This window comes from Enhydra lutris, unplaced genomic scaffold, assembly GCF_002288905.1.
Source record: "Enhydra lutris kenyoni isolate GAN:26980312 unplaced genomic scaffold, ASM228890v2 scaffoldscaffold27, whole genome shotgun sequence".
NCBI classification, from domain to species: domain Eukaryota; kingdom Metazoa; phylum Chordata; class Mammalia; order Carnivora; family Mustelidae; genus Enhydra; species Enhydra lutris.
The window spans coordinates 11,419,577-11,434,732 of NW_019154111.1; the positions used below are offsets into that span (position 1 = coordinate 11,419,577).

Here is a 15,156-nt window from a genome sequence, read left to right on the forward strand (position 1 = left end):
AGTAAGAAAATGCTTAACAAAGCATGAAATTATAGTTACTGGGGAGGAGTGAGAGGACAAATATAAGATGGAGCTCACAAGAGGTTTCAAAAGGTCATGGATGTTTTATATTTCTAAAGTTAATGAATAAATAGATATTATTCCTTATACATACATAAAAAGTATGAATATATATTCTTTGGATGTATACTTTACACTAGAACATTTACTTGTTTAAAGATTTTATTTATTTATTTGAGAGAGAGTGAGCAAGCATGTGTACACACGCACATGTGCTGTGGGAGGAACAGAGGGGAAGAGAGAGAGAGAGAGGCAGACTCCCTGCTGAGCACAGAGCCCGACTCAGGGCTTTATCTCAAGATCCTGACTGAGATCATGATCTGAACCAAAACCAAGAGTCAGACACTTAACCAACTGAGCCACCCAGGTGCCCCTGCAATAGAACATTTAAATACCACGTGATCCAAAAAAGGTATGCATATATACATATTTATATATGTAAAAGGAAAAATAAGTATAGAGGTTGGGCTTCCAAAAATTACACTAGAATAAAAAAGTAGGTTTTACTTACCCATCTGCTTTACCTATCAGAGCACTCATTTCCTCAAGGAGATGGACATAATAAGTTTCAATGCTTAAAGTATATAACTGAAAGAATGACTATTTTTAAATTGAAATGACCTCAGATACCACTTGTCAAGGAAAGTTATTTAGTTCATGGTCTTGACATCACCTAAATATACCACTTTAGTAAAATAACAAACTATGTCAAGTTTATTTTCCTTAAAAGGCAGTCATTGAGTCACTGAGTCAAAGTTCAACTTACTAACATTTCCTTAAACATTTACAGAATGACTGGAGTCTAAGTACAACAGAAGTCATTACCTCTGCTCATACTGGCGCTCAGATCAGTTACTGCTCAAAACAGCAATGGCACCATAACCAGTTCTTTCCATTAACATTTTCCTCAAAAGGTATCAAGAAACTTAATTTTGCATCATTAGTAATGTGGAAAAAATACATATTAGATTTTAAAGCTCCAGTAGAAAGGGGAACCTGGGTGGTTCAGTCAGTTAAGCACCCAATTCTTAAATCATCTCAGGTCAGGATCTCAGGATTGTGAAACTGAGCCCTGCAAGGCACTTTGCGTTTAGCACAGAATCTGCTTGAGAGTGTCTCTCTCTCTCTTTCTCTCCCTCTGCTCACGTGCCCTCTCTCTCTCTAAAATAAATAAAATCTTTAAAAATAAAGAAATGTTCCAGCAGACAGAAGTAAAAAGTCTATGTTTCATCAAATTCCACACTGCATTTGACTACGAAATAAAAACTCTTCCAACACTTAAACAAAAAAAAAGGAAATAAAAATCTATCTCACAATTTCAAAGACTGAATAAGTTATTAATGAATTCCACATAACTGATGTCAATTAAATGCCTATGCTAAATAGTATCAGGAGCTACCTTCTTACCTGGGGAGGATAGTTGCTCTCTGAAGACCACCTTGAAGACTGGTCATTTGGTTTATCCACTAAAATGTTCCTGAAATAAAGAAAAGAAAATTATACAAATAATTAAAATTATAAGTGAATATGAATACGCAAAAAGAGGAATAATCTACCAGATGCTGAAATTATCATAAAGTTATATAATGTCTGGAACCTGAACAAGAATAAGAAACAGAAAAATTCTAGTATATCTAAGATCTAAAAAATATGATAAAGGCAGCATTTCAAACAATGGAGAAAAGGAAGAAAAAACATACTTCTACTTAATACCCAAGTGCCAAAGTGAACAGGTGTGTTTAGAAATTTAAGGAAGAAAATAAAATACCTAAGAATAAATAAATTCCATTTATACATATTAGATATATTATTATATTGCACACAATGATATTGTTATATAGTACATATAGGTATGTTATATATGTATTATATGCAACATCATGTATGTATATGTATATGCATACAATCAATCTTTGGATTAAGAAGCCTTTTTAAAAAAAAAAAAAGATTTATTTATTTGAGAGAAAGAGCGTGGGTGAGAGCAGGGACAGAGAGAGAGGGAGAGTAAAACTTTAGCAGACTCCACACTGAGCATGGAGCCTGAACAGGGCTTAATCTCACGACACTAAGAGATCATGACCTGAGCCTAAACCGAGAGTCAGATGCTTAACAGACTCTGTCACCCAGGAGCCCCTAGATTAAGAAGTCTTTAAAGCGCAAGATCAAAAGCAGAACTCTGGGTGAAAAAAGGAAGTGATATAAGTAACTTTGGAAGATGGTGCTTTCACCAGAAACCATGAGGCTAAAGAAAAATGGAACCACACATAAAAACTGTACTGTATTTGGTAAAGTTATTTTTCACAGAGATATTGGTTAATTCTGAATCAGTTCACATGTATACTGGGGTTTAACAAATAAATAGATGGCAGATAGTGCAATCAAGCTTCTCACTTCAGTGTGGAAAGTTATAGAAAAGCAAAGGGAGTAAGGTTAGAATGAGCCCTGTGGACTGGACATCACTTGAACTAATGTTTAGTTTAATATGGACACAGATAAAAAGATATGAAAATAATTACAGATATGTATGTGCATGCATGCACAAACAACACACAAATAATATTTGTTAGTTCTGTTCACTAAGTGGGACTACAAGTGGTGACACCCCAGCAGCAGTGAACACACCCAGCACCCAGGTCTTGGTTTCTACCCAGCATCCCCAAAGAAAACAGGAATTCTAGGGGAAATTGCTGGTTCTAGGATTGGAGCAGGTAATTCAAAAGATAAGCCTGGAGCACAGATTAAGAAATGAGAGAGATAAATTCATTTGCCTAAATATACATACACCTAAGAAGTGCTAAACTATTATTATCTTCAATGTACAGATTAAGAAATGAGAGAGAGAAATTAACTTGCCTAAATATACATGCACCTTAGAAGTGAGGATTTTACTCTGAGGCAGTCTGACTCCAAAGCCAATGCTCTTAATTACTACACTATACAGCCTGAGAATTATTTCCACTTCTTGGAACTTAACCTAAAAAATAATCCAGGGTATGTAAATCATCCACATTCATCACAGCACAGTTTGTAATAACAAATTGCAAGCAACCAAATTCTGTCACAATCAGGAATTAATTAGACAAATTATTACATACTTGTGTTATAGAATACCCTGTACTCATGTTCTATAATCTAACTTTAAATGTAATTGAAAATTGTTCACTACACAGTAACTGACGAGAAAAAAGTTGTTTAGAGTATATATATGATGAATCATTGTTGTAAGTAATAATATTCATGCATGGAGAGAAAGACAAAGAGCATATACTAAATTGTCAATGCCACTTTCAATGAGATACTTTTTTGCCCTTTTGTACATTTCTAGCTTTCTAAAATTAACACATAATTTCATAATCAGTAGAAAAGGTGGATTTCACAAAGATTTTATTTCTTTCTTTCTTTTACTTTCTTTCTTTCTTTATTTATATAGCAGGGGAAGGGGGAGAGAGAGAGAAAATCTCAAGTAGACTCCGTGCTGAGCAACAGAACCCAACACAGGGCTCAATCTCACAATCCTGAGATCATGACGTGAGCCGAAAACAAAAGCTGGACGCTCAACCAACTGGGCCACCCAAGTGCCTCAAAGAAGTATTTTAAGAATGAATTACAGGGGAGGCGCCTAGGTGGCTCAGTGGGTTAAAGCCTCTGCCTTCGGCTCAGGTCACGATCCCAGCCTCCAGGGATCCAGCCCCGCATTGGGCTCTCTGCTCAGCAGGGAGCCTGCTTCCCTTCCTCTCTATCTGCCTCTCTGCCTACTTGTGATCTCTGTCAAATAAATAAATAAGGGCGCCTGGGTGGCTCAGTTGGTTAAGCAACTGCCTTCTGCTCAGGTCATGATCCCAGTCAAGGATCGAGTCCCACATGCGGCTCCCAGCTCCACGGGGAGTCTGCTTCTCCCTTTGACCTTGTCCCCTCTCATGCTCTCTCTCAAATAAATAAATAAAATATTAAATAAATAAATAAATAAATAAATAAATAAATAAATGAGATCTTTTAAAAAAAAAGAATGAATTACAGGGCGCCTGGGTGGCTCAGTGAGTTAAGCCTATGCCTTTGGCTCGGGTCATGATCTCAGGGTCCTGGGATCAAGTCCCACATCGGGCTCTCTGCTTGGCGGGGAGCCTGCTTCCTCCTCTCTCTCTCTGCCTGCCTCTCTGCCTACTTGTGATCTCTCTCTGTCAAATAAATGAATAAAAGCTTAAAAAAAAATTACAAAACACAAAATGAAGAGAACCCTACATGAAAATACCATAGTTAAAAGCTAAAGCTAAAAAGCTATGATTTTTAAAAAAATCACTTTGACATGAATGTTATAAAGCATGAAAGAAAATCTCACAAATTTAAACTATGATACAGTAGGACCACAAAAATCATTCATGTTAACAAATGACATGAGGGAGCTAACCAGTCATAATGTGAAAAGTGAGCAGATGGACCACTACATGCAAAGTCAAGGGGGCAAACAGTTGCAATATGTTGTGGTCTCGTGAACTTTGACATGCTTATTAAACAGCCTTTTGGAGATTCAACAGTTGGGTATCTGAAGCTAAAATTCAGGGGAAATGCCAGTACCAAAAAATACATGTATCTTTAGGGGTACCAGTACAACATAGCTAAAATATTTAAAAAGCCATGACACTGATTGGGATGACCTAAGGAATGAAATGGAGCTAGAGAGCCAACGGTCTCAGTAAGCTCTGGGGGGGGGGGGGGGGGGGGGGGGGGGGGGGGGGGGGGTTTCAATCATTTTGGAGGTCTATATAAGAAAAGTTGAGAAAAGGAGACTAAAAGGGGACAAAGATGAAGAAAACAGAAACCCAGGAAGTATGTATGCCAAGTGAAAATACTTCAAGGAAAGAAGTGAAAGACCATGTAAAATGTTTCTGAGAAAATAGGAACTGGGTGGTATTCATCCTCATATGCCTAACTTCAAGGCTAAATGCCGCTATGCACAAAATGCTTAATAAATATTTGATAATGATACAAACAAATAGGTAGTACTACAAAGAAAAAAATTAAAGTATATCCATCAAAGCATAAGATATATTACTTGTACTTATCACCTGTAACTTAAAGCTTATATTAAATTGAAATAAAAATAAATGAGAAACTGGGCGCCTGGCTGGCTCAGTCGGTGGAGCGTGCAACTTGATCTTGGGGTTGTGAGTTTGAGCCCTATGTTGACTGGAGAGATTACTTAAAAAAAGTATCTTTTAAATAAACAAATGAGAACTAAAATACAAACCAGAAATAAAGTGAGGTTAGCCTGAGGGGATTTGGATAGATGGATGCTTGAAGATATTCCTGATAACCTCCAGTCCCAACGCTAGGTCAACTATTAGGTACCTCTCCTGAGCTCAGCAGGTGACAGACACCAGAATCAGAAGTTTTAGAACCACGACAAAAGCTTGGCCATAGGAAAACCAAGAGATCCATGGACAGTTCTCTCCCATAAACAAAGGTATCAACTGCATGAGCATTTCTGGGACAATCTGCAAGTCTCCTTGGCCCACAAAGAGCTTTAGAAAGAGCTAATCTGGTAGACTTGGTTCCCTTTACCACTGAAGCTGAGACTGTATTTGCCCTCTTAGCTGAGGATATCCAGATACTGACAGGTATCTCCTGGTAACCCATAGAGAACCAACAACATAGAAAAAGACCTCCAGCCTACCCACTATCTGAGGTATGGCAAGTTTTACCCAAAGAGTACACAATATACAATAGTTTGTATAGGAGAATAAATGCACCAAAAAAGCCAAGAAAACATAAAAAAGAAGAGTGAGAAAGGTCATGTTATCAGTTTTTATAAACCCTTCAAGTCCCTATAATTAAAAACAGTAGGGAATGGCATAGGTACAGACCTAGCTCAGAGGAAAAAAAAAAAAACCCTAGAAATTAAGCCCAGTATAGACTAGAACTTACTATTTGATGAAGGGGATATTTTATTTCACTGGGAAATAAGAGTTATTAGTTAAATGATGTTTATACAACTGAATTATCTGTTGGGAGAAAACAAGTTAACTCTTATATGAAATTAATCCCGGGCGCCTGGGTGGCTCTGTGGGTTAAGCCACTGCCTTCGGCTCAGGTCATGATCTCAGGGTCCTGGGATTGAGTCCCGCATCGGGCTCTCTGCTCAGCAGGGAGCCTGCTTCCCTCTCTCTCTCTCTGCCTGCCTCTGTCTACTGTGATCTCTCTCTGTCAAATAAATAAATAAAATCTTTAAAAAAAAAAAAAAAAGAAAGAAATTAATTCCACCTGGGGCGCTTGGGTGTCTCAGTGGGTTAAGCCTCTGCCTTTGGCCCAGGTCATGATCTCAGGATCCTGGGATTGAGCCCCACGTCAGGCTCTCTGCCCACCCCCAACCCTGCCTGCCTCTCTGCCTACTTGTGGTCTCTCTCTCTCTCTCTCTCAAATAAATAAATAAAATTTTAAAAATTTTTAAAAAAAGAAATTAATCCCAGTTAACAATTTAAATATACATACATATATAAAAATATTAGGAAAAGTATTTAGGGGCTAATACAGACAACCAAAAGTGTTGGAAAGATCTTTTTGCCAAGAAATACAGAAGATGTAAAAGATAGCTATTAGATTATAAAAAAACTTTTGAATTATGTAAAACACCTTAAAGAAAAACCAGAAACAATAGAAAAAAATGCTTACAACTATTGTTTCACATTGAAAATAAGACAAATACAACGAAAAATAAGCAGAATGCATGTTACTGAAATCATTAAGATAGCCAGTAAACAGTTACAAAAATTTCTCTAAATCCCTGTATTTTGTTTGCAGGGAAAAAAATTAAGAGTAAGATTTTCACCCATCAAATTGGTTAAATTAGATCCCTACAATCAGGAAATCACGTAGAAAAGATGGACATGGAAAGTCAATGTGCAGCGTCTATTAGACTTTCAATGTACAGGGGTGCCTGGGTGGCTCAGCTGGTTGGGTGTCCAACTCCTGGTTTTGGCTCAGGTCATGATCTTGGGGTTGTGAGACTGAACCCTAAATGAGCTCCATGCCTGATGTGGAGTTGGCTTGGGATCTCATTCTCCCTCTCCTTAGCCCCTCCCCCTGCTCTCTTTCTCTCTCTCTCTCTTAGGGAAAAAAAAAAACTTCTAAAAACCCACAAACTTTCGGGGTGCCTGGGTAGCTCAATGGGTTAAAGCCTCTGCCTTCAGCTCAGGTCATAATCCCAGGGTCCTGGTTAGAGCCCCACATCAGGCTCTCTGCTCAGTGGGGAGCCTGCTTCCTGCCCACCCCCCACCTGCTCTCTGCCTCCTTGTGATCTCTGTCAAATAAATAAATAAAATCTTAAAAAAAAAATGAAAATTTGTAAAAACCCCACAAACTTTCAATGTACATATTCTTTTGTTTAGCACTCTCATGTCAGAATCCATCCCATAAAAATGAAATCATCAGGGGCGCCTGGGCGGCTCAGCGGGTTAAAGCCTCTGCCTTTGGCTCAGGTCATGATCTCAGGGTCCTGGGATCGAGCCCCACGTCAGGCTCTCTGTTCAGCAGGGAGCCTGATTCCCTTCCTCTCTCTCTGCCTGCCTCTCTGCCTACTTGTGATCTCTGTCTGTCAAATGAATAAATATTTTTATTTATTTTTCAATATGTTTTTAAAATATTTAAAAAATATAAAAATATTTATAAAAACTTATTTATAAAAATATAAAATATATATTTTAAAGATATTTATATATATCCTTTTTAAAAAATGAAATGAATACATAAGGAAATACATAGAAAGACTAGTACATATAAGTCTGTTTAATGCATTTTTTATAGTGCTAGAGAAAAGATTAAATAAATTATAGACCATATAAACCATGGAACATCATACTGCTATTAAAGAATATTTCAGGTCTATGTCAGCTAACTTGGAGACATTTCTGCAATGTAACATACAAAGAAGCACATATGATTCTATTGTTATTTAAAAGACCTATTATGTATATATCTATATACAATTTACAAGCATGAATAGTATGATCCAATTCATATCAAATAATATAAAGCAAGCACAAATATAATAACCCTAAGATGAAGCATAAGTATTATTCAGGGATTTTACTAATTTTCTATTTGTCATATTGTTCAGATTTCTGTAATAAAACTATTTATATAAACAGTAAAAATAATTATCATAAAAATATTACAGTTGAGATGGTGACAAACTTTCCTTATTTGTGGCAAACTGACTACATTAAGATCAGATGATCAAAATCATGCTCAACTTTTCTTTCTTTTTAGAGACAAAGGAGATGCGGAAGCACACAGTAAGAGCTTATTGGCTCTTAAAAATTTTTTTTAAAGATTTTATTTATTTATTTATTTGACAGAGAGAGAGAGAGTGATCACAAGTAGGCAGAGAGGCAGGCAGAGAGAGAGGTGGAAGCAGGCTCCCTGCTGAGCAGAGAGCCCACTGAGGGGCTCGATCCCAGGACCCTGAGATCATGACCTGAGCTGAAGACAGAGGCTTAACCCACTGAACCACCCAGGTGCCCCTGGCTCTTAAAATTTTTAAGAAAGAAATCATCCCCCAAAACTTTAAGTTGATTGTAGATTGTTTCTAATTCTCCCTCCCAGATGTTCCTTTAAGGCAAATGAGAAACTAGTTCAGGGCAGTGACTATTAATTAATAAGAGCCCTTCACCTACAATAACAGAGCCACTATGGATGCATTCTATAAAACATGTTCTTTTTCACTATCTTTCCTGGTGTACTTTCCAAAGACCTTATAAAACCCATCACCACTACTGATATAATAATAGTCTTCCTTCTTCTAATTCTCAGGACTAAGCAAGAGACATTAACCTCTCACAGTACACATGTCGAGCACAATACCAGTTCTCTATCTCTGGTTTCTAAAAGGGGAACTATCCCATCTACAGCCTCTGCTGAAGGGGCAATTCTAGATAGTGATGTTTTACACCTGTGACTTTCCCTAACAACTATCTAAAAGACAGCTAATCTAGACTGGCTAGTGACCAATGATAGGAAATGGCGATGGGCCAGTAAGAAAAGTGTAAGGCAAAAAAAAAAAAAAAGTATAGGTAAACAGAACCACTGAAGCAGCAAAAAGATAAACAGAGTAAGAATGAGAGGGAGAAGAGAAAGAATAACCTAGTTAGTAGCAAGATAAGAACGTAGCAGACATAAAAAAGAAATGACTCCAGGTAGCAACAACATGGCTTAAGTTCCAGTTGCCAGGAGGCTCTGTTTCTGCCAACCAAAGAAATGCATGACCCAACACCCTTCTAGATATTTAATGACCAGTTTTCACATTTTGACTATTGTCCAAAAAAACAAATGACAAGCAAAGAAAAAAAGTTACAGAAGACCCAATTCAGGATAGAAACTATACGACTCAAATAATAAAATTAATCTACTAAGGGAAGGTACCTGCCATTCTAAAATATATTTAAAATACAAAATGCAAATAATAACTGAGAACTGGTCAAAAGGAGCTGTTAAGGAAGATGGGTTGAGGCCTAAAATGATTTCCCATTTTGACCAGTTTTTCTAAAATGTGCATTTTAATTTTAAAATACACATTTTCATTCCTACCAATGCAGGATGAAAACAAAAGACAATAAAAATGAACCACATTAAGTTTCTTAGACACAGAACACAAAGACAAAGCTGTAACTGAATTCTTCACTTAGGACTATAGAAATTTACAGTGAAACACATGGACAAATGAAATATGAAATATAATGTTAGCTTTTCCAAGTTATGTCTCTATTTTGCCTATTTTTAAATGTACTAAATATATACTGCCAAATAACACCAGAAACAATCTATTAAAATTCATCATGAGAAGATAATTTACCAGAAATTTTGAGTTCAAGTAAGCAAATTAAAAATCTTTTTTTGATTAAATATGCTCAAACCCTAAGCCTACTTGGCAATACCTTTTAAATCACTGCTCTTAAGAACACTTAAAATAAATATAAAAAGCAGCACTTGGGCAAAAAAAAAAATGGAACATTTAACACTTTTTTTCTGCTAATGGATGCTCAGGATACTTACCAGTAAGTCCAGTCGAATTTAAATTGAGAGTTTTAGATACTCAAAAGCTACCTCTAATTTTGATGTGAAAAGGTCAGTCAAGCAGAGTATTTAAGAATTCAAGTCTGGAATATTTTCCTTTTTGTAGCTAAAAAAACACCGTACTAAAACCTGTGCCCCCTTTTGTTAAATGACGTGATAAAATAGAGCTAGAAGATTAAAACTTTGACTAGGAATCATAAGATTATGGAGGTTGGCCACTAACTGGTTGGGTTAAGCTTGTCACATAATCTCTCGGGGTTTTAATTCCTTCATCTTCAGTGCAAAGGGAAAGGTTAAATTCCTTGGTCTCAAGTTTCTTCTGGCTCTAATCAGAGCAGATGCATTGCACAATTCTAGAAAACACCACTCATGAGACCATGCTAACATTCTACAATCCTAAGAAAAGCCTTTTACATCCTTTATTCAAGGTATCATGTATAATCCTCTTCCTACATAGCAGTCAGTAACAACACACAACCCACTGATTGTAACAGAGCTTCCGTTATGTGTGAACACTGCTGGGGTACCACCATAATGGTATAAGAATGGGTACCTGGGGCCAAAAACATTAAGTTCTATTTTTTAATAAACAATAAATGGAGATAGCATAAAACATAGGAGACAAAAAATTATTCAATAAAAAAGTAATTCAAATACAAAAATAGAAATAAACTAAAATCAATTCTGAATATCCACAGCTATAGAGCTGAAGAGCATACAATAAAAATTATAGCTTCTCCAAAAACCACTTATACCTGTACATACTGTAGAGGTTTTGACCCCTTCCCAAATACTTGCCCATTTTCACACAGAACCATAGTGGAGAGGGGGTCTGCTGTAAACTGAAGTTACTTAATTCAACAAACATTTACTGAGTTCTATATGCCAAACATATGCTGGGCTCTAGGAATACAGTGATATGTAAGATAAGACAGGATCCCCAATTGTGATGCTAATGTTCAAATAAGCACCTGAAAATAAACAGAGTTGTAAACAAGATGATTATAAACTATAAAAAGCGTTATAAAAGAAACAAACAAGGAACTGACATAGAGCAGGGGTGTTCTTTTACTTGGGGTGGTTAAAAAAAAAAAACTTCTGAAAAAGTACTAACTATTCTAATTTAAAGGTCTACCCACCTCATGTGCACGCGCTCCCTCTCTTCCTCTCTTCTCCCTCTCTCAAAAATAAATAAGCAAAATCTTCAAAAAAAAAAAAAAGAGGAACCAACAAGTTTAAAATTCTAGCAATAGAAAATAATCTGACCAAGGAAATCTGAGAACTGGATAAAGTCAGATAATGTTCTCATAGGCTCCAAGATGAGGTAAATGCAAAAAAAAGGCAGGAAATCTGTAAGGGGCTGAAAAACATTAAAAAAAAAAAATGGTGATTCTAGATTATAAGAGGATTTCGGAACTATCCCACAAACATTCTCTCACTTTTGGAAGAACAGAGACCCACCCTGAAATGAAACTACAGAGAAGAGAGAACTAATTAAGCAAAGCATAAAAATTGTCAACCCCAGGAGAGAGAAGATTTAGATTCTTCGTGGGCAGAGATCTAAGTCACATAGACCTCAAAAGTACAACAGCAAAATACATTTAAAGGTGACTCTTCAAGAATGCATAGTTTCCAGGCTCCTGGAAAACACAGTTATAAAGGCAAAAAGCTCCAAAGTCCAAATTTCTTTAAATAGTTCACAAAGCTCAAAAACCACATCCCTTCTGCCTATAGAAGTTCTTCCTTCTAAAACTACTGGAAAACCAAACCTGTTTAAACAGTAGGAATTAAAATGAAAGCCTACAATAATATATTTTAGGAAAAATATCAAATGCGAAACAAATAATGCTCTAACAGATAATAAAAATGTGAGAAAAATGTAACCACAAAAAAGATAAACATGACTATTATTTCAACATAACCTAACAGAAATTTAAAAAATAGTTGAAGTTTAATAAGGAACAATAAGTCAAAATTACAACAGCTCAGAAATATTATGACTAGAAAACAGGAAGCACTATTATGACTTTCCAATGAAAACCCAAAATCAGAAGAAAGAAATGATAAAGATTAGAGGAGGAACAAACAAAACAAACCAAAAGAAAAAACAACAACAATTAAAAAGGTCAATGAAACTAGGAGCTGGTTCTTTGAAAAAGTCAACAAAATTTATAAACCTTTAGCTAGACTCATCAGACAAAAAGAGGACACAAATAAAATCAGAAATAAAAGAGGAAAAATAACTGACACATGAGAAATACAAAGGACTGTAAGAGAATGTTATGAAAATTATATGCCAACAAACCTGACAACCCAGAAGAAATAGATAAATCCCTACAAATGTACAACCTCATGAACAAATTATCAGCAATGAAATTGAATCAGTAATCAAAAAATTCCCAACAGGGCACCTGGGTGGCACAGTCAGTTGAGCAGCCAACTCTTGATTTTGGCTCAGGTCATGATCTCAGGGTTGTGAGACTGAGCCCTGGGTGGGTGCGTAGGGTTCTGAGCTCATCACTGAGTGTGCTTGTCTCTCTCCCTCCTCCTCTGTCCCTTCCCGATCTCCCACAGCTCAGGCCAGCACTTTCTCTCCCTCCCTCTCAAATAAATAAATAAAGTCTTAAAAATACACCCACATAATAAAATAGACTCCCTTCCCCCCCGCCGCTAAAAAAAAAAAAGCCTAATAAAGAAAAAACAGATTAGAAAGTGAGTAAACATAATGAAACAGATACAAAAGGAAGCAACAGTAAGTAGGTGATTCAGTAAGTATATAATTGGAACCAGACAGGTATTTCAAACTGTGCTGCAGGCAAATCTTCCTAAAATAAGACCTGAATCTACACACTGAAAGAAAGCACTATATTAGGGAAATTCAACCCAGTATATTCCTAATACAAATTATTAGACTTAAAAATTTTTTTTCTTAAGTTATTTACACATCCAGGTAAAAAGACCAAGTTACTTATAAGAAAAAGAAGACTGTAGTATTGGGGCACCTGGATGACTCAGTTGGGTAAGCATCTGACTTCAGCTTGGATCATGCATGATCTCAGGGTCCTGGGATGGAGGCCGACACCCAGGCTCCCCACTCAGCAGGGAGTCTGCTTCTCCCTCTCCCTCTGCTGGTGCGCTCGTGCAGAATACAATTATACTGTCAAGAAACTTCACAACAGCTGTTTTATACTCAGATAAAATGAAACAAAAATTTTGAGATATCAAAGCACAAATGTGTGTTATAACTAGAACTGTCCTTTAAGTTTAAAGGCACAGATTAGCTAACATGTAAAAGTTCCTTGAATCCTTCCTAAGAAACCTACTAAAGAACAAACTAGATGTATCCAAGAGATAATTCGAAAAGCTTCAGGATAGACTGGTCATGTGAACTAAAGACACTTTACTATACAACTAAAATCAACCGGGAAGAGAAGACTGACATAACAGTATGTAAAAATGTTCTCTAACAAAGTAGAAAGGATAGCTCTATCAAAAAATGGGAGAAAAATAGAAAAGATCATCACTTAAAATTAGATGCTGGGAGAGAGAGAGAGAGAAGAGGAGGTCCCCAGCTAACTTCCTCAAGGAGTTTTAAGAGTGTTATATTAGAGGCACCTGGGTGGCTCAGTTGGTTAAGCAGTCAGGCATCTGACTTCAGCTCAGGTCCTGATCTCAGGGCCCTAGAATCAAGCCCCATGCCAGGTTCCTCACTTAGCAAGGAGTCTGCTTCTCCCTCTCTGTTTCCCTCTGTCTCTCCACCTGCTCAACCTCTCTCCTCAAATAAATAAAATCTTAAAACAACAACAACAACCAAGAAACAGAACAAGAATGATACCTTAAAGAGACTGAATTAAAGGGAACAAAAAAACAACAAAAAACAATAAAAACAAGAACAAAAACAAAACTATAAAAAAGCACAACCATCCTAAATGCCAAAACAAACTTATTTTAATAAAAGACCAAAGAAAAAAGCTGACCTTTTTTGTGTGTACACATGTACAGATTTTGTGTATAAACATGTGTATGCATAAAACATGCCACAAAACCTTAGGGTAGAACTGAGATCAAACACCTATGAACACTGACCCCAGTTTACACAGAAAGTCAAGAGAGAAATTTCCATGCAAGAAAGCTATCAGAATTCAACCATCAAAAAACATAAGTATAGATGGTTTTAGAAGGAAATCTATCAAAACACTGAAAAAGAATAGACCCAATATAACCTATTCAAGAACACAGTAAAGAGATAAAAGCATGTCTTAATGAAGCTAGCATAAAGACTGATATCAAACCTGATAAAGACCACTAACAGAAACACACAGTAAATTATGAACTTCAGTTATAACGATATAAAAAATCTCTTATGAAAATCCTATAAAAAGTGCTAGAAAATAAAAAACTACAGCATTAAAAAATCAAAACCTTGTATGCGTTATTCCAAAAATGTAAGGGTGCTTCATTATTAGGTCCCCCATTAATATAATATCATAATAATAAATCTAAAAAAAGATTGTATGATCATTTCCACAGATGCCTCAAAAAAATATTTGATAAAGTTCAACACTCAATTATAATAAAAGCACTCAATCTTACAAAAATTACATATATATCTTTTACTTGATTTTATGTATATATAAAACATAGAAACGAAAGCTAGCACTTTTTTAACATTTAAATACTATAAACATTTCTGCCAAAATCAAGGACAAAGGTGCCCTTTATCACAACTATTAACCTTATAATGAAGGTATCTGCCAATATAATTTTAATAGGGAAAGCAGAGAGAGGGACTTCCAGATTCAGCTCCAAAACACAAAACCTGTAAAAGCTGTTTATCACTCCCATCTAGACAAGACAAAAGCAGTGAACTAATAAAAATCAAGGACTTTCCTTAGGTCCTTCAAAGAGCTGAAGTTACTCAGGAAACCACAACCATGTAATCTGGAGAGAGAGGTAAAGACAGAATCACAGGTAAGATCAGTTTACCCAGAGCAGAAGCCACTGGAGACAATAACTGATAGGAATAATTAA

The 15,156-nt window shown here is 36.2% G+C and overlaps 1 protein-coding gene across 2 annotated transcripts in view; it reads right to left on the minus strand.

Annotated features, from left to right (window-relative positions):
• LOC111151948 (muskelin 1) overlaps positions 1-15,156 on the minus strand; it is a 172,662-nt gene that overhangs the window by 127,117 nt on the left and 30,389 nt on the right. For both annotated transcript variants that reach the window (XM_022510190.1, XM_022510191.1), the window contains exon 2: positions 1,468-1,537. In XM_022510190.1, coding sequence (XP_022365898.1) covers positions 1,468-1,537 — 70 coding nt within the window. The remainder of the gene's footprint in view (positions 1-1,467; positions 1,538-15,156) is intronic.